Source organism: Chlamydotis macqueenii, chromosome 12 (assembly GCF_036417535.1).
Source record: "Chlamydotis macqueenii isolate bChlMac1 chromosome 12, bChlMac1.mat, whole genome shotgun sequence".
NCBI classification, from domain to species: Eukaryota; Metazoa; Chordata; class Aves; order Otidiformes; family Otididae; genus Chlamydotis; species Chlamydotis macqueenii.
The window spans coordinates 22,328,603-22,348,610 of NC_141567.1; the positions used below are offsets into that span (position 1 = coordinate 22,328,603).

A 20,008-nucleotide genomic window follows, 5' to 3' on the forward strand; every position below is an offset into this window, starting at 1 on the left:
ATCAACAGCAATTTATTCTTAAGAACAAACAAAAACTCATCTCTTGTCTACACAGGGGTGATAGGAATAAACATCTCTGAGTAATTCTAAATGTCTCTGTACACACTTAAACACTTGTAAATTATTAATTTAAATAAGGAATTTCAATTAAATGATCCATAGCACATTCTAACCTGATTACTAAAGAAATTAAATTTAATTTGAGCATATAATGTTTTCTTTCTGAAAAAAAAAGCACCCACACATGGACTTCATACACCTTCATACTTGCTGAAGTGGTTAATTAGTTTTCCCTGGGTATCCTTTGAAGAAAAACCCTTTAATTTCAGACCTTTAGGCTTGTATCTCGCTGAACAATACATTAGCATAAATGTACCAATGTAATTCCAAATCTGAAGAACAGAGTGCTCAATTTGATTTTATGTAAGAACTACGGATGTAAATTATACCTCGCCTTTCTGAAAAAAAGGAAAGAGAAAAAAGCAGGAGCACGCTGGAAGCCAGTGTGGGTTTACATGCCATTGCCATCACGCACAGAACCAACCTTCTCAAGAGCAGGGACTGTAAACACCAGTTTGATGTTTGCTGCAGTCTGCCTTCCACCTATGTAAACCAAACTCTTTTTTTTTTTTTCCCTCACCTCTGTGACACACAGACTGGTTGGAGATAATGTAGGGCAGTGAGTTTACCTCCCCTCTGCGCAGGCTTGGGGAAGGAGCGAGGGAAAAACATGCACAGGGCCTCATCCACCCCATTATCCAGCAGCTCCGCAGTAAACCCGCTCCCTCCCAGAAAGGGGGGCCCTGGCCACTGAATCCACGCAGGGAGCGGGCGCAGGCCTGCTGCAGTGCTCCCTTTGGGATGAGAAACAGGGCAGGAAGCTGCTCCCCTCGCCTCTCTCCACCCACGCGGGCACACACCCTCCTGCGAGGCACACAGTGGGCTCCGACAGAGAACCGTCAGCTCTGGCGCGGCCCATCATTCTTGGTCCACTTAAGTCAGCGTACATGTGGCACAAGCTGAGGGCTCTTGTTTAAGACCCTACAGCACACCTCTTCCCATGTCTTTCCCACTTTTCCTGAGAGGATCAGCACCCTGAACACACGTGCAAGACGTGCTGTTCGCCTGGCTAATGAGGGGGTCACTGCCAAAGCCTGAGAGCCAAGGGCTGACACCAAAGAGACGCTGAGTTTCAAGCACAGAAATCGGCAGCATCAGAAGTGGGTTGGTGTTTTTTCCTTTGGGGAGAGCTTCTGGCAATTACGATAAATGAGCTTGCACAGAAAGTAGTACAAAGTCATCCTTACCAGGCTGACTATTTTAAGGCTGCCCCAAAATACAGCCAATTGATTTCACTATGTCACCTCATTTGGGAGTCTTTTCAAAGCTGGGGGTGTGGGGACAGGGGAAGCAGAGGCAGAGAGCAGAGAGTTCATCCTTTCGGGTGTCTGCTTACATAGTTTCTTCTAGATCACACTGGAAATTACGCAGGCTTCAGGACAGGAGCCCCAGGATCTGTTTGGCAGTTGCTTGCCCAGCTGCAGCCCCGTCAGCAAGCAATAACAAGTACCTCCTGGCACGGAGGCCGTGAGCCCGGACTGCGCAGTTCCCAGGGATACAGCATGCTTTTTTCCCAACTTGAACACTAACTAGGCAAGCCTTTCTCTTCAGAGTAGGTTCCCAATTCCAACTCAGGTGTTGGGCCAGACAGCGGTCATCCCGTATACACTCACAGCTCAACACGAATATATGGAAAGGATATTTGACAAATTTTGAAGCTGAAAGCATAACTCACTTCTTTAATGTAATTCATCTCCTCTTTCAGCTGATCGGCTGACCAGCCATAAACCACCATTTCTCTCTTATGGTTGTTGTCCGTTCGGTGCACAACACCATACACCATCCCATGAGAGAGCTTCCCTGGAGACATGCCATTTGGTACGTGGTACAGCTCCTTAAAAGCAAAAAAAAACCTAAAGTTATGTTTAAATCAGTACTAGAAGAAAAAAAAAAAAACAAACAAAAACAAAATTACAGTAACATAGTGCCAGAGGAGACAGCCAACTATCATGAAAGCACAACAGTACCTAAGAAACTAGTTACCAAATGTTTTGGTGCCAAACTGTCAACCTTCATGTTTTTGGGAAGATCAATGACTAATTTATAATTGATAGAGATGATTCAAGGCCACAGCTCGAATACCATGTGCAGTTTTGGGCCCCTCAGTACAAGGATGTTGAGTTGCTGGAGCATGCCCAAGGAAGAACAACGAAGCTGGTGAGGGGTCTGGAGCACCAGTCTAATGGGGAGCGGCTGAGGGAACTGGGGTTGTTCAGTCGAGAAGAGCAGGCTGAGGAGAGACCTCATCGCTCTCTACAACTACCTGAAAGGACGCCTTAGGGAGGTGGGTGTTGGTCTCTTCTCTGAAGTAACAGGTGATAGGATGAGAGGAAATGGCCTCAAATTGCACCAGGGGAGGTTTAGGTTGGATATCAGGAAACACTTCTTCACTGAAGAAGCACTGGAACAGGCTGCCCAGGGCAGTGGTGGAGTCACCAACCCAGGAGGTGTTTAAAAGACACATAGATGTGGCACTTAGGGATGTGGTTTAGTGGTAGAGTTGGCAGTGTTATGGTTGGACTCAGTGACCTTAAAGGTCTTTACCAACCTCAGTGATTCCATGATTCTAGACAGATGCCTAATTTCCACTGGCTTCAGTGGAAGTGATACAGGTACAGCTAGAGACAACAGGTTGGATTTGTGCAAGGAGAGGCAGGGGCATGTGAGAGAAGAAGTCATCCTGGCTTATTTTGATTCTCCAACATAGGTTACTTTTCTGAATTCTTCCAGAGCATTGCCAGCTCTCACTGTTCCCTTTAAACTCTTCCAAGCACAGAACCACCCCTCAGCCCCCAAACTCCCTGCTGCAGGAAATATAAAAATCCACAAGTTTAACACAAAATTTTAGAAAGTTATCAGAAGAAACGGAAATGAAAACATTTTAGGCAAGGTTCCTTACACAAAGCTCAGAAAGTATCAGTTTATCTCGGAAATAGAGTAGAATGTCAGTTTGCATTTAGAGCTACCTAAGGGCCTCCAAAGCAATCGAACATTCACTTCAGGGCTGCATTTCTCTTACAGAAGTTGTAGACTTGACATCGTAAGAGCCAAAGCAAAGCTGTGAAGCAGTATTCATGTGGGTGTTCCAGTGTTATTAACTATTGTAGGAGGATAAAACTTGGAAATCTTGATATGTAAATCAAAAAAGCTGTTTTAAAGTGTCTACATTTGTTATTTTAATGATCTCCAGAAATTTGTACAACGTAAGAATTTTACGTCTGTCTTTAAGGCACTCTTTGCAACAGACTCCTCTTATTCATCCTCACTGAGTAAGAAAAGTCATCACACAAACAGAAGGAACCGTTTCCCTCAGCATGTAAATAAATATCTGCAAGGTGAGACATAACGACTTGACCCCACTACTCACCTGGCCTCCCCTCTAACCAACCCGGAGAAACGGCCCTCTGCAGCCATCATCTGCGATCAGTCACTCTCCAGGGCTCCTTTCTCTTCTTGATTACAAAAAAATGTAAGCAACGGCCTTAGACATCTACATTACGGCTTTTTAAAAAGAAGGGGGAAAATATTCTTCCCTGACTTTGAATATTTGCAAACTAGCAACCTAAAATCAGTGACTATTTCTGAACAGAAAGTTAGAAAGAGATCACCTTAGAAACACACCTGTCACTGCTAAGCTTTGCACGCTGTCCTTTACAGGCCGGTGCTGGGGACAAGTCAGTTACAGGTAATTTTCCTGAGCGTTCTTTCCCACAGTAGCTACACCAGGATGTGGGCGAGTTTGAGAGTGTTCGCTGCATCGACCTTAGGATGTGTTTGGTTTTGGTTTGTTGTTCAGTAATTACACTGTATGACACCCAACAAACTTTGAGATTCTTTACTAAATTAAGAGTCCAAGCAGCGTCTCAATATCTCTCTGACACCAAACAGAAACGGGAAGAGATGAAGCTCAGCATCTGGCACCCATACGCAGCAGCACTCTAGGGAATCTCTGGTCCTACCATGACGCACGGTGACGACAGGATCTGCAGTCTAAGGCAGCAGCACTTTTGGTTTTTAGCAGCCAAACTAACACAAACATGGGGGCAACGTACAAATAAATACTTCTTTGGGTAGGGGGAAAATGAACAGGGAAACCTACTGGCGTTAGGAAGAACAGGTAAAGACAGCCATTTGTTTTACATTGCGTCCCTCCTGCATGGCAACGACAGATTTTCTCAGCGTTGTAAATCCTACCCATTTTCCTTCACCGTGTCAGCAATAGCTTAACCATTTTGCTGAAGCTCTGGGTGTGTGCGTGCAGGGCTGCGAGAGGAACCGTCACGGAGCAGACACCTGATAAAGAATGTTTTGGGCAAAGAACACCAAAGCTGCAAGCCATCATTTAAAACGAAAGCTCGATGAGAAAATACTGGGCAACCAGCCCTACCTATACATGATATCATTTTGACGTTGAAAACATTCTAGGCAAAGCTTCATATCCTGATAATCAGAAGTTTCATAACTATGTGTTACTGGGGGTTCTGCTTTGCTGTTTGGATGCGTACAAACAAAAACCCCACATCCGATTTTTTGAGAGTAGAGAAAATATAGAAACTAAATGGGGACGTGACTCAAAGCCTTCTTGTGAGTGTTTGCTTCCAGGGTGGTACAGTTCCTTTTGATAAAGTTTCATCGCAGCCCCTCCCCTGCATCTGGATAAAGGGATTACACACAGGTCTCCATCTTCCTGATAACCAGATGAATAATCACTTGGATTGTTTAGAGGTTACCAAGGCGCCAGACGCTGAATTCACAAATCCATACCCTTTACCCATGATCATTCATTTTTTATGAGGCCAACAGCTGAATACCAGCAACTACCAAGATCCTTTGTGCCTCCCAGACATTAGCAGAATTGTTTAAAGTGCTGTTTGCAGAGTTCTGTATGAAAATCATGAGAGAGTTCCTTATTTTAGAATATTATAAACACATTCCTAAGCAATGCTGTGAAGGATTTTTCTTTCCGCTCTAAGACAGACCTACAAATTCAGACCAAGGGGTTTGCAATGGAGAATACCCCACGGCACTTGGCTATTTCACAGACAAACCACCTTACATTTCCATCCTAACAGGAAGCACGTGCAGGACTGCGTACGCAGAAAGCTGGACTGGTTACACGTCTCCTGCAACAACGCTAAACCTGCCTGTTGTCTGTCTTTGCACAAGTCTTTGCCGCTCCTCTGTCAGAAGATGAAACAAATCTGCATCATCTGTTGAGTGTTCCCATTCTACTACCGCTACTTAAAATATAGGATACTGCTTTTACTCCCTCCTCACTCCTCCTTCATATCGCAACCCCCAGGCGAGCACCTGGTAACACTTCAGTACGGTTCCTGCTTGACCTGAAGCTGTGTGAACCGACAGCTATACAAATAACCGCTCTCGTGTTTCTTTCATCTTTTTCCTTGCTGTTCTACTCCAGCTACACTTAACTTCTACTCCACCTTTCCTCTGGTTGGTAACTTAATTTCCCCTCTGTAACCCCTTGTTTCAAGGTTCAGCACCTGCCCGGACAAAAGTGGCTCACCTGATGCAGCCCGCGCTTAGAGGAAGGGTAACAGCCAGAAAACTTTGCTCAGGGAGGGCTGAGAGGTGGATGGGTTGCTTTGCTTGTTGACTATTTTTTTTAAAAACACCTTTTCCTCTAAAGGAGGCCTTGCTGAACTCCACAGAACTGCTCACTAAGTACACACTGAGTACACTTTCTGCCAGTTCGTCTCCTCTCTCCAGCTACTTCCACCCACCTCTGTTTATTTTTCTCCCTTCAGCGTTCTTTTCCTTTTCTGCTTGTCCTCCGTCACGTCCTCTCTCTCCCATGTTTCCTCTTCTACAAATCCTGGATTTTCCACATCCCCAAGGACCACACAATGTTTTTTAAGTCAAATGCTTTTCATTGTTTTCTCAGAGCTCAGATATTTTTCTGAGAAGGTCCCCACCCGTCTCCACGCTGATCTGCAGGGAGGCATCTCAGTGGTGATAACAGAGTATGTAAATACAAGCAAGTAAATACTGTAACGCTAACCACAAGAGTGCTTGAAGATGGGAGGCTTTGTTAGATCAGTTAACCCTTGCTGTTTAGGGTCAAAATACCAGCCAGCTCCAGCGTACGGGGAAGCTCTCGCTCCCCACCAGCCTGTGCACTTGCTGCGCTGGAACAAGCGCCATTGTTGCCCCAAATTGTGCTCAAAATCCCTTCTAACGTGAGCTGCTGATCTGAAAAGGCAGACTTAGCTTAAGCAGTTTGTGAATCTTTCCTCGTGCCTGCAGCCAGTTATAGGGCAGGCAGTCCAAGGTAACAGCAGGAATGCGGCACACTGAGGTACGCGACGGCAGGAACGCGCTCCCTCTGTTGCAGCAAGTCGTGTTGCAGGTGGCGTGACCACGCAGCGGGTACTAAAGAAACGCAGGCCGCGTGTACCTCATTAATACATATTTAAAACAGAAGCCTCCACCCCAGGGTTGCGAAAGTCTTGGTAATTGCCATGCATCCTGTTTATGTGTCCGTCCGAGGAGGTGGCACAAGCAGCAGAAAACAGGGGCAGCAAAGACGCTACAAAAACAAACCCTCAGTGTGAGCTGTTAGCTGCTTTTTCTATTGTATTATGTGAATCACACCGAGGGTGATTTGCCTCCTCATCTATCTCCATCAGTATTTGAAATCAAAGTCAGATATCCCCATACTGCAGACTTTCTCCCTGCCCCAAACTGGAAGCAGGAGCACAGAAGAGTATCTCATTTTGAGGAAAAAGGACATCTCATGTAACAATTAGCACAACTCTTGGTTTAGAACTCATACGGTCTTAAAATCTTTCTACATCAAGATCCTCTGTTTACCTACAACACCTAAAAACTCTTCTTTTAACCAGAACTATATCAGTTAAGTGAGGCTTTATCTTTTCCCCAGCTACCACATTCCAGAGGTTTCTGAAATACCCAGTTATCTTTGGCTTGTTCGCTAGTTACACAAGGACCGAGAACGTTGACAGTGTTACTTAGGTTACGTATTGTCTGTTTGGTAAAATGCCAAATTCATAATCCTGAGCTCACCAAGGGAAGCTACTGCGCTCTGACAAAAGGTAGCTATGGTTTTATGTTTCTTCATGTTCCTCTACAGCCCATGAAATTCATGTTTATATAAACAGTATTAAAATAGGGAAAACATGCCAAGATACAGACATGAGTGTTCTTAAATTCATGGCGCTAAATAGAGAAGCATTGTTTAACACATTCCAACTTTTAAACTCCTGGAAATGCAGAGTTTAGGTGTCCATCTCAAAAAAATAGAAGTGACAGCCATTACACAAAGTCATATCTGATCACTGAAATCCATAAGCAGAACAGTCGGAAAATAAGACACAACAAACACAGCCGTATTTGACAGAAGTCAGTGGAATCCTTTCTGTGGCGTAGCGCTGGTTTTAATGAAGGTGCTGCTTAATTAGTAATTAGTTCCTGCTTAGGAAGCAAAAAGAGTTTCACCTCTTGGTTGCGATGCGTTAAAAACGTAAGAAAATTAAGGAGTCTGAGGATATACACAGCCAAAGCACCAAGCAGAGTTTAAGACTAAACACCACTCAAACTCTGCTGAAAGCCACAAAGACAGGAAAGTGACACAAATTTTGAGAGCGTTATCTCATGTTCGTTCTCTTGTCCACGCGTCCCAATGAAAGAGAAAAATCTGTCTGTACATATCTCCATGTTCTGCCCTCAAACTCCTAGCTGCAGCTTCCAATGACACTTCCAAATTTAGCCATGACAGTGAAGAAAGGGACCGAGGGCTAAAAATAAGCCCGATCTCAAGCAGGGACAACACAATTGCCTGGTAGCCCTTTATTACGCAAGACAAGGCGGCTTTAGGACAGGCAGATTTTGCATACAATCCGACGAGCACAGTACTCCTTTGTACTTCGTGGGCAGTAAACAGCCTCACAGGACTGACATCCATTGTCCAGCACTGACAGAAGCAACGGAACAAAGTCAGGGTTGTTGCGGATTCGCTCCTCTTAAAGCTCTAACAATTCAGAGATATCTAGCTTTGCGCTCGTAAAAAGCAACCCAACCAGCCTCTACTTGTGACTTCAGTTCTCATCTACGCTCCTTTCAAGGTGCCGTGGCCTAAATACGAATATAGAAAAATCCAGCCTGACGCGCTGGAGCACAAGCTCACACCCCCTGTTCTGGTTTTGAGATCATCTCCTGCCCATGTCCCATCTGCCAGCCTTCCACGGGAGACGGGGAGAGGCCATCCCGCTCCAGTCACGCCCGCAGCAATTCTGTTCCAGCAAGGCTGCCCAGCTCCATCACTCTGCTTTAATCTCTTAGACTGGCTCGTTTTGATTTCATGGATGTATAGCAATGAAAAAAATCAGTCTAGAAACTTAACACACTGATACAGATTTAATGAAATACAGCTCGTGTTTTCTGTAATGTAAGGAAAAAGGCTAGGCAAACAGCTAACGTAACAATAAAGGGCGGGTTCTGATCTGACACCAAGCTCCAGAACACGCTATTGGGAGGACCAGCGCTAGCAAGAGCTCCCACGCAGTTCAGGAGCTGATTGTGCGACTGAAGGTCTCTTAGCGGCCCCAGAACGGTACAGAAAGTGACGAGCAGCCAGGCAGCCATCACCATGTCACATCCGGGCAGCTCAAAATCACCTCCGTCCCGTGAAAGCGCTGAAGGGGTGACTAGCACCAGAAGTCACGCCGTGGGATATTTATAGCTTCCTGGCACTCGCTTTGGCACAGCAAGGTCTCCGCTCTCCGCGGCGGCGGGCAGAGCAGGGAAGAGCCTGTCTCCCTTCTCCTGCCCAGCCAGGAGAGCGCCGGGCAGCCAGGCACGCCAGCAAAACCTGTCCAGTCCCACCCACCACCCCTGCACGTCGTTGCCATCAGTCACACCAAGATACCTAAAATACCAAAAGCATCTTCCATGTTCCCATTTTCTTTTACTCAGCATTTAAGGACAGCACTCCAGCTCCAACAAGAGACCTGCTGTTGAAGTCGATTCTTGGTGAAGCTGTGTTTTTTTTACCTTAAATTGTACAGTGCACGGCAGAAAACGGAGCAGTTCCCTCATTTCTCACTATTCTCTCTGTTTCCAAGAGCGTGAGGATTACCCGGCGTTTGTAAAACCTGTTATTCTCGCAGCACTCTCAGCAGTTTCATTGACATTGAGTCAGCTGAACAGGGGTGGATCAGCAGAGCAATCTGATCACTGCTTTTAGGAGATACTTTTTTTAAAAAAAAAAAGCTTAAATTTTGCAGGAAGATACAAGTATTGCGGCCTGACTAATCAAGAGCCCTGTGTGTGCTACAAGTTACTGTACCACCAATTAAATACAGAAAGCAACACATTACATGGACAATACAAACCTACAGGTAATTACTGTCCTGGTTTAGAGACAGGAGGAAAAAACTCTTTGTGATCAATGATTTTTTTGTAGCTTCTTCCATACGCTATGACTATACAATATGTAGGGCTATTTTTTTAATTACACAAAGACCATGAACCACAAGTAGATGGCACAATTATTCTGTGGTTTTTAATTGATAAGATCCCATCTAGCTCTGAAGGCTGTATCTGTGCTTTCTGAAAGTCTTTAAAATGAGAAAGTTTAGAAAACATTCTCAGGACATACAATAATTAAATTACATGCCATTTTTTTTGGTCTCGACTAAAAAGAACCCATCTCTTAAAAGTCACGGTGCAATATACTGGAGCGTCAGACGACCCCAATAACGTATTTATTACCTTTCATATCCTCTCCTCGACATTCTCTGATACAAAACCCTCTCGCCTTTACTCGTGTTACGGGGGAAATACAGCTCTCATTAAATCCAAGGTTCCACAGAGAAAAAAAAACGGTCCCATCAGGAAGTCACTACGAATTCTCCAAGCCCTCCTCGTTCACACTTCTGCCTTGTTATTACACCAGTCAGCACAGGGAGGTGAGTCAGCCGTGAGTCAGTGCCCATCCTCCCCAACACCAAACCCGCACGACCCTTCGGGCAGTGGGCCCGTACACTTAGGCCAGTCTGGGGGTTCCTGCCATCAGACCCAAGCTGACCGAGACCAACGGAGTCAGCGGCGGGGGAAATACTCTTAAGCGCTACAACTAAACACAGCTGTGCAAAACGAATTATCACTATTTAATGGTGGCCTCGATTCAGTTTGCGTTAAGGCCTCTCTCATCCACTCCGTAAGTAACATCTGTCCATCCTCAAGGACCTACGGCTCTGCCCGAGCAGCGTGTGAACAGCTGAGCACAAGAAATACCTGATAAGGAATCTTTATCTCGAGCATTTTACTTTGCGTTTACTTTTATTGCTTTAAAATGTTTGTCTTTCTGAGTCATTTTACTGTTACTTTTGCTTCAGAGTACCACTGAGAAATTATTTCAAATAAATCCTATTGTACTTTTGCTTCCTAGTGTCGTCTTGCTGTTCAGACACTGGGTCTGGTCAACTCAGCCAACTTTTGTTTGGTTTTGGTTTGCCGAAGTGTAACTGTGGTGAACTTGCGGAGCCTTTCCAGCTTCCGTTTTTAGTCTCCATCCTTAAAACAAATTAAACACAATCTATTGCTCTGAAACAGCTCTTAAAAAACAAGCTCAGCACTAAAGCAGCTGTAAGACTGTGTGTGTGTGTGCACGCCATTCGCTTGTGCAAACAAACTGCCCTTCTGAACCCTTCCATGCACAGACCTTCACATCACTTTCACTGCAGAACAATCTTGAATCCTTTATTTTGTATTTCCTCTTAGTGCATCACCCGTTACCAAAATTAGCTGACACAGCAAAGCATCCAAGTCCCAGGCAAGTCGGCTCCTTAGACAGTAAGGCTCGAAACTTCACTGCTAAGCCTACAGGAAACACAAAATCCCCTCAGGTGAGGATCCGGCTCCTGTTTAATGCAAGACCCTGCTCTCCACAGCAGTTTCCTACTCTTTCTAAACATTAAATACTCAAGTCCTGAAGGCACCTATGGTCTGCGCTGCTCCTCTGCCGCTGTCCTGTCTCACAGCCCTCAGCGCCAAGGCGCGGGCTCAAAGCTCGCCGCTGCCCTGCTCAGCCTCCACACACTCTGCACTCCTCCGGGATGACTGGGCTTGAGACTCGAATGGCAGGTTCTGACGACAGCAAAATTTACTCCTTGTTTATAAGGAATTTAACTTTGATTCTTAAAACTTACGGTTTTCTTTCTTTCGGGTTCCTTTGCTCCCTGTTCAGGCTGCGAGCCTTCATCGGGTGGCACTGTTAAGCGTAACCTACAGACATTCATCTGAAAGAAAAACAAAGGTTTGCTTTTAGATTTAAGTGTTACAAAAAATTAGTAACTTACTTTACCGAATGAACTATACTAACATTCAAGTTTTAATTTAGTATTTTCTACCTTTTGCCACATAGCTGACACAAGATTATTTTTCAAAAGTAGGAGAGGTTTTTAGCTGGCAAGAAATAATTCAAGGGCATCCCCGTAATTACATACCTGACATAGCAAAAATCCATTTCAATCAACAACATGTTCTTACGTACTCATAAGTGACATTGAGAGCCGAGATAAAAGAACAATGACCACAATTTTCTGGTTTCTGTTTTGTTTGCATACTTTAAATCTTCCAAAGGGATTATTTAGAAGCAAGAAGTGTATTCTGGAGTGAATGCCTGTTTTCTGTTCAGTGTATATCCCGGTGTTGGATCCAAGGATACCTCAGTACTGCAATTCCACCGAATGTGAACAGGAGTATTACTGAAACCTGACACACACACATTTGTAAAAAGTAAGCTTCAAAATGCTTAAAAAAAAAAATTGAAGAGGTATTGTTTCCTCTCTGCTTTCAGAAAAGCCATTCTCTTGCTGAGGAAAGGCCAACAGGGCTGATACCTTTCTAGCTCCGGTTGCAGTTTGCCTTGCTTTGGGCTAAGAGATGCTTTTAAAGCCACGCATTTCATACAGGACACGTGGTTAAGACTTTCCGTCTTGGTCCTATTCATGAGACATTTTTGTGGAAAACAACTGCAAGAACCAAACAGAGCATAGCAAATGATGAAAGGAGAAACTGGTCTGTCCAAATGTGAAGCTGCACCTTACCTCCCCGTGAAATCCCAGCTGCCTGTTGACAACAAACCGGGCTCTTAAAGCTCTTCCTCAAAATGTCTAAGACACCTCTTTCACGATTACTGAGGGCCATCACCACTGTTCTACAGCCCAGCATCTCATCCAACCTAGATCTCTCTAATTTCACCTCCTGCCTACTTACCTCCAGTCACGCTGAACGTTTACCTTCTCTCTGAGATCCTCCTTGCCATGGCACTCGCCCGAGCTCACAGCTCATGTCTTGGTCATTACTATTTGCACTTCTTTTTGCCTTAAACGTGACAATGCTGTTCTGCTCACAGGCATTCAGAGCACAGCAGCAAAGCCCTTTTCACAGACCCCAAATGTTACCTTTCTCTAATTCACTTCTTCCAACTGTCTCTCATAGCAGTTACGCTAACCTGACTTCACTTTCCGCACAGCCTCCTCAGAGCACCGCTACTCAGCATCACCACAAGGATTCCTGTTTTCCCTGCTTCCTTTGTCAAACAAAGCCTTAACTTATTCTTCTTCCCAAGCAAAAGCAATTGGAAGAACTACCTGCAAATATCTGCTGCAACTTGACTGTTTTTCTTCCAGCCTTTCTTTAAACCTGTTGAAACGACAAACCAACAGCGTCTAGACTACCGCTACGCTGTCGACCGTATTTCAAAGTGCTACTTCGTATTGCCTTCCATCTTCCTCCCTCAGTCTGGTCTTCCAGGTCTGCAAGGCCTTCTGCCAAGAAGGAACAGTGTCCTGAGTTACACACAGAGTTCCTATAAATCCTGTGAGCTGTGTATTATAAAGAAGAAGGAAAGAAAGAAAAAAAAATAGTCTATAATAAGATCAAGGTGAAATAAAACCTACTCTTTAGACACATCTGTGGAGGCTACTGTTTGTGCAGTGGGCTCCTCACCGTTAATTCATCGTCCAGCCGCACGCTAGCAAATCTAGAACAAGAAGCCACAGAGAAAGTGACATAAACCCCCCCAAAGTTAGTATAAAAGTGGGTTATGCTTTCATATTTGCTAAAGAATTCTGAAACAATGAAATGCATTTTAAAATGATGAATCCTTGCACATTGGCTTTTGACACCGAATTCGTAAGGGAATTAATTGACACCACCTTCTCTCACCTATTGCATTTCCATTTCCCCCTGCTCTTTCTTCCCAGGAGCGCGGCACGGCTCTTTCCTCCTGAAACACGCCTGTTTACGACAAGGAGGGAAACAGGAGCCTGGCATTCCTCCACGGCGGCAAACAAAGCACGGGCCCGGCCCGTAAACAGGAAAGAGAAACGCATTTGTGCTGGGCGTGCAGGAAGCGATCGACAAGGCCAACTTTTTCATACAGCGACTTCGAATGAAGGAAAACCAGACTAAAAGGAATGAGGGGATTGCTAGGAGAAAACATGAAAAATCCTCAAATAAACAGAGACAGATAGCGACCCGCAACTCAAAGTCAGGAGACGCGGAGTTGCGTTATGATTCTCTGAAGCTGGCAAATGCCTTGCCTGTTAGTCAGTGTGGGGCTAATCATAGCCAACATACTTCAGAGTGCAGTGATTGTAAATCAGTAATTATCTCCGCACCTGTACGCCAGTGAGCGAATCACCACCGCCCGTCACGGGAAGCAATGGGTGTATTACAGGGTCACTGTGGAGGAAACCACAGAAGCCCGGTACGGACGGCAGTCAAATCGTAACAGCCAGGCTGGAAATATGAATTAGTAACAGTAATTTGTTGAGACTAAAACCACTGCACAAAGGGTTGTCAGGTAAACCGTTTTTCTTGCCCTTTTCTTTTTAGACTGCCTTCTCTGTTACCCTCCAAATCACTTTTTCTGCCATCCCACTTCCTCATTTCCACACTAGCTCCTTACTCTTAAAATGCCTCAAATCAGTATCATATTTTTGGCAGTATTTCTGACACAAAAAGGAAGTTTTAACGCTGTACTTTGCAGGCTGTTGGCACAGAGGGTGCCATCGGCAGCCGGCTCAGGATTTCAGCCCCAAGTCACGGCCGGGGAGGCTTGTACAGCAGCGGCACAGCACCACCCAGTTCCTCGCTGGGACAGACTCACGCGGGCTGTGCTCTTGCTATGGTTTATAACAGGAGGAACTTCCTCAGCATCCCTGGGGAAACAGCGGCAAACGCATAAAGCGACCATTCACTCCTGCTCCTCCCGGGCCGCAGACGACGCACTCTACCGCAGGACAGGACTACAGACCAACCCCTTAAAATGCAAGAACACTGTAGAGATTGGAAGGGAAAAGCAGGCACTGCTTTTTCCTCTGACCTCCAGCAGCAATTGTGAACGCTGCACCTACACCGTTCCTGCCATGCAGTGCTTCCTGCAGAAACAACGCACCGCACCGCTCGTCGGCAAGCTGACTCGACCGAATGAACGGGCAGGCTCACCTGGAAATCGCAGCGAAACACTGCTGCAGGGATTCCTTAACATGGAAGTGAAATCCTAACAGGATTTCCTCCACTCCCTGCCAAACAGCAGCAGAGTAATGTGCAACTGAGGAAGAAGGAGCAATTTCCAGAAACAAATTGGGTTATGCAGAGAGAAAGCGGGGAGGAGAATGAAGGAGAACCCCCCTGGCAGGGAACGGGCTGTGATGAGAGTTCCTTCAACTGCTGCCTGACAGACAAAGTGAGGAAAAACAGGGAGAGACACGGCTTCCACCCTACCTTTACGTCATTGACACTGAAACTTTGTGAGCGTAACTCTCAAAAAGAAATATTGGGCAGAAGAACCACCAAGCACCAGGTTTTCCAGACAATGAGATCTGGGGTTGATTTGCAGCATCTGTATCTTTGGCAAGTCAACAATGTAAGTCATCTTAATTGCGCCAACATTTTATGTTTGCTCCTGGCTTTCTGACACCAACAAACCAGGAGGAGTATTTCCAAAGCTCGTCTGACATCATCTGTGATGGACAGGGAAACAAAGACAGACAGCTTCAGCCTGGCACAGCACCGGACAGGAAAACTTTGCCGCGTGCAATGGGAACTGAGAGGTGAAGCCATGTGGTTTTACCAAAATTCCAAGAGGCGAGCGGGACAGCACAGATGGGAGCTACTGCAGTATGGCAGCTCAGAAAAAAAGCCAATCTGAGTGAGTTCAAAATGTGAAGAATTCATGGCCCAGATCCACAATCCGCAGTTGTATTTACCATCCTACTTGGATCACTAGGGTGCAACTGAACACAGAGACAGACGACAGATTCAGCTCTAGCAACGTCCTTCTGCCTCTTCTCCCCCTTCTGGAAAGAAAGCACCCAGAAAGGCACTGATCACCCTTATCTGTGTACTGAAACAATGACAGAGCTAGCATTAAAATAACAAGCAATGTTTTATAGAATAACCAAAGTTACCCGTACAGCAACAGAAAAATACAAGCTGTCCTACCAGTCCCATTCCAAGACTTCCACAGTGTCCCCAGAGGGAAGATGTGGTTCAATATTGATCTAGGTTCAAATCAACACTGGAGTGAACGTCACCAGAATTTAATATTGTTGACCTCTCTAATGTCTGACGAGGAAATGGTTTGGAGATAACACGTTCGTTGGGTAACTTTCTGCTAATGGGCAAAAATCACTCCCTTTGCCTAAGACCCAGTGTTAGTTTTAGACTGTTGAAGGTGAAAGCAGAAAATTTCAGTCAGTCCTAAAAAGCAAAGCAGAAAGTACTTTCTTTGGTCATTTATCTGTTGACAAGCCTGCTCCCTTTATGAAATCTCTGCTATGAGATTCCCCACACGATTAAAGGGCACTTTTCCTGTGACCACAGGCACACAGGAATGTGGCAGGCATCTTTCATTTAACCAGCGGTTATTCTGTCTTCCTTCCTTCTTTTGGCAACTCATGGTAAGGGAGTCACATTTCACCAAAAAAAAAAAAAAAAAAGGAACAGCAGCTTCCCAGTGGGTTTTATTTGCTAATTAGTTTTTTACCAGTTCCCTTAAGAGTACGTATCAAATCCAGTTCATTTTGTATTGTCCTTGGCAAATATATCACAGGGATGAGAAGAAAATTATCACTTAAACACAAATTCTCTTAGCTTTAACTTCTTCAAGAAATACTAAGACAGGAAAGCTCAATGGGAACCCGGAGGACATGTAGGGAACATCAGTATGATTTCCAAGTCACCTTAATTTTTTCCACATACATAAGTGATTTAATTTTTTTTAGGGACAGGGTTTTTTTTCTGACTCTCACGTTGTCACGTAAAACACGGCAACGCGACATTCTTCATTGTTTCGATTCTGAATTCATACTTTTGAAGCGTCAAAACCATCACCAAGTAGCTGAAGAAGCATCGCGATGGCACGATCGCGCTTCTTCGCCAGGACCAGCTCGTGATTTGTTTCTCCGCACGCGGGACGCGCGCCCACCGGGACAGCGGTGCGGGTCCGGCGGCAAAGAGGGGCCGCTGAAGGCAGGTGGCTGCGGGGACACTCCTGCCCTGCCTGCCAGGGCTGTAATGACTTTGGAGAAGCATTTCCCAACACCATTATTATTTATCTCGTTTAGGAAAATTAAAAAAAAAAAAAATAAAATAAAAAAAACATCCATAAACGGCGTTTCTATGCTTGAGGAAGCGATTCTAAAAGTAAATGACGGTTGCCCCCGAAATCACTGCGATGAGTTTCCACGAGGGCAAGTTCTCAGCTGTGGGCACCGAGGTGCGTTTCGGGGAGGGGATTTGGGGTGGGGGGTGAGGAAGGCTCCAGCCGCAGCACACCGTCCCCGCGGGTTCCCGGGAGGGCAGCCGGACACCCGCCAGGCTCCCGGCTTCCGAACGCGGGGAGTCCTCCCGCACCGCGCGCTTCACCCGAACGCACCGCAAACAAGCGCTCCGCAGGCAAGCGGCAAGGGGGGGGGCGGGGAGGGGGTGGGGGGGAGGTCAAACCGCCGCTTCGCCCCGCAAAGAACGGCCCCGCTCCGCTTCCCGCCCGCCGCCCCCCGCGCGGCCCCGCGCACCTTCCGCCGGGCGCGGCCGCCGTCCCCGGGCGGGCGGCGGGGGGTGGTGGTGGTGGTGGTGGTGGCGGCGGTGACCCCCGAGCCGTAGCGCAGCATCCCCGCGGGCCGCCGGGCGGGAGCGGACTGCGGCTGCCCCGGGCCGGCGCCGCCGCTCCGCCCCCGCGCACATGGCCGCGGGCGGCCGCGGGGGGCGGGCTGGAGCCGCGCCCCTCCCCCGGGACAGGCACGAAGTCCGCGCCGCGCGGGACGCGAGTGGGAGCGCCCGGGCTGCAGAGGTGCCAGAGGCCGCGGGCGGAGGCGGGCCCGGGCCCGGGCCCGGTGCGCTGCCCCCTGAGCCGGGTCGCCGGCCCGGACCTCGGCGCTCAGCTCCTGCGGGATCCCGGGCGAGGGATGGTGGTGACCCTGCGCCGCTGGACGCAGGCCGGGGTACGCACACACGCGCCCCGTCATCTGCAAGCCTGCAGTACCTTCCTTGGTGATCAGCGGAGCCACAAGCAAAGGAGACGTTGCTGTTTGAAGGAAAGAACAGGGCCCGGCCCTGTTCAACATCTTTGTCAGGACACGGACAGTGGGATAGAGTGCACCCTCAGCAAGTTCGCCAACGACACCAAGCTGTGTGGTGCCGTCGACACGCTGGAGGGGAGGGATGCCATCCAGAGGGACCTGGACAGGCTGGAGAGGTGGGCCCGTGCCAACCTCATGAAGTTCAACCAGGCCAAGTGCAAGGTCCTGCACCTGGGTCAGGGCAATCCCAGGCACAAATCCAGGCTGGGCAGAGAATGGATTGAGAGCAGCCCTGAGGAGAAGGACTTGGGAGTGCTGGTGGACGAGAAGCTCAACATGAGCAGGCAATGCGCCCTTGCGGCCCAGAAGGCCAACCGCATCCTGGGCTGCATCAAGAGAAGCGTGGCCAGCAGGTCGAGGGAGGGGATTCTCCCCCTCTACTCTGCCCTGGTGAGACCCCACCTGGAGTACTGTGTCCAGTTCTGGAGCCCCCAACATCAGAAGGATGTGGGAGCTGTTGGAGTGAGTCCAGAGGCCACGCAGATGACCAGAGGGCTGGAGCAGCTGTGCTGTGAGGCCAGGCTGGGAGAGCTGGGGCTGTTCAGCCTGGAGAAGAGGAGGCTCCGGGGAGACCTTAGAGCGGCCTCCCAGTGCCTAAAGGGGGCTGCAGGAAAGGTGGGGAGAAACTCTTCAGCAAGGCCTGTGGTAACAGGACGAGGGGTGATGGTTTCAAAATAAAGGGAGGCAGATTCACATTAGATACTAGGAAAAAATTTCTTACACTGAGGGTGGTGGAGCACTGGCCCAGGTTGCCCAGAGAGGCGGTGGATGCCCCATCCCTGGAAACGTTCCAGGCCAGGTTGGCCAGGGCTCTGAGCAACCTGATCTGGTTGGAGATGTCCCTGCTCCTGGCAGGGGGGTTGGACTGGATGGGCTTTGAAGGTCCCTTCCCACCCAAACCATGCTGTGATTCTAAATGGCAGAACAAATACCTGTAATGCCATTTCTGAAACAGGTTATCCCATCTCCATGTAACTACCCTGAAATAATTAAGACCACGATGAAGCACAGTTGTGGCTACACAGCGCCCTTGCCCGTTACACCGTGAACCGTCACGCTGCTCTGGCCATGTGCTGGTTCCTGAGTCCAGAGGGAAGGGATTTGCATTGGAAAAATGGAAGCGGCACGGAGCTGCCCGTGCCTCACCCTCTGCGTACAATGCTGCGTCTGTTCTCTGCCACCTCTCGGTTCCCTGTCCCCAGGGCAAGACACTGAGCTACCAACACGACAAGGACCTGAGGAAGAAAGCGTTGCCCAGGCCCAGACGCATGGATGAGGGGTCTGTGTTTAGTATTCGTCGTCTTTTCTGTTCTTTTCCCAGCTACTATTCCCTTCTCCACCTGGGGAAGGTTATAGAGCCCACAACAACGGAGATGGAACACCGCCTGTTTGGGGATTTCTCTCAACTGGCTGCACGTTACACGATTCTCTTGTATGTAGGAAGGTGTCTTGCACACAATTGCATTTCCGAATGAATCGTCCACTGGCCTAACACCCGGTGGTAATGCTGCTTTCAGGGCGGGTCTGCAGGTGGAGAATAGGTTTGTCTTCCACAACAGGAACATGTTCCTTCACAGGTGCACCGCCCACCCGCCGGGCTGTCCCTCAGCAGCGGCCGTCGCATGTTCCTGGTCATTCTGGTGAGCAGAAATGTCCCAATTGAAATTCTGATACAGCCACCCGGTGGCCTTTGCGGCTTCAGCTGGGAAGGCGTTCATGTACCCGTGAGATTCCCCTGGTAGGTGAGAAGTTGTGCCCTCTGGACTTATTCCCCTCTGGGAAAAGGTGTGTAAGCAGGCTGTCTCGTCACTTTGTGCAGGGCACAAACAGGAGAGCTGCTTTTTTGAGATCAGGCACAGAGACAAGACTTGTGCCGGGCGAGGGGAAAGGACCTCCCTTCCCGCGTGCTACAGCATGAGAGAGCCGGGCACAACAGTCGGATCTCTGGGAGAATCTGCAAGGTCTGTGTCAATTTTGAGAATTTTGATGGAAGTCTTACTGGTGCAGATGAGGAAAAGACTTGTCCATGGATAATACAAAGAAAATACAAATATTGTTTTCTCAGTTTTAGCAGCACTCCCCATTTCTTGGAAAATAGCAGTGGGCCATGTCTGCCTGATGTACCAGCTGTTTGAACAGGAGCTGCTTCTGCGTTCGGGCACATCCTCAAATTAAAATTTCCAAGAAAGAATAACACATTTAGTAGTCTGCTTTTTTTGGATACTCTCTGAATCATCTCCTTCCCTCCCCCC

At 47.5% G+C, this 20,008-nt stretch overlaps 1 protein-coding gene across 2 annotated transcripts in view; it reads right to left on the bottom strand.

Moving 5' to 3' along the window:
- The window catches only part of MYZAP (myocardial zonula adherens protein), a 46,009-nt gene extending 28,653 nt beyond the window's left edge, over positions 1-17,356 (bottom strand). Inside the window, exons 1-3 of one of the 2 annotated variants that reach the window (XM_086756977.1) lie at positions 17,193-17,350; positions 11,313-11,402; positions 1,796-1,954 (exon numbers count right to left, since the gene is read on the bottom strand). In XM_086756977.1, coding sequence (XP_086613103.1) covers positions 1,796-1,954; positions 11,313-11,402; positions 17,193-17,288 — 345 coding nt within the window. In that variant the 5' untranslated portion in view covers positions 17,289-17,350. Of the gene's footprint in view, positions 1-1,795; positions 1,955-11,312; positions 11,403-17,192 lie in introns of both variants that reach the window. The other variant, XM_086756976.1, reaches the window with a different exon arrangement.
- Between the last annotated feature and the right edge of the window lie 2,652 nt (positions 17,357-20,008).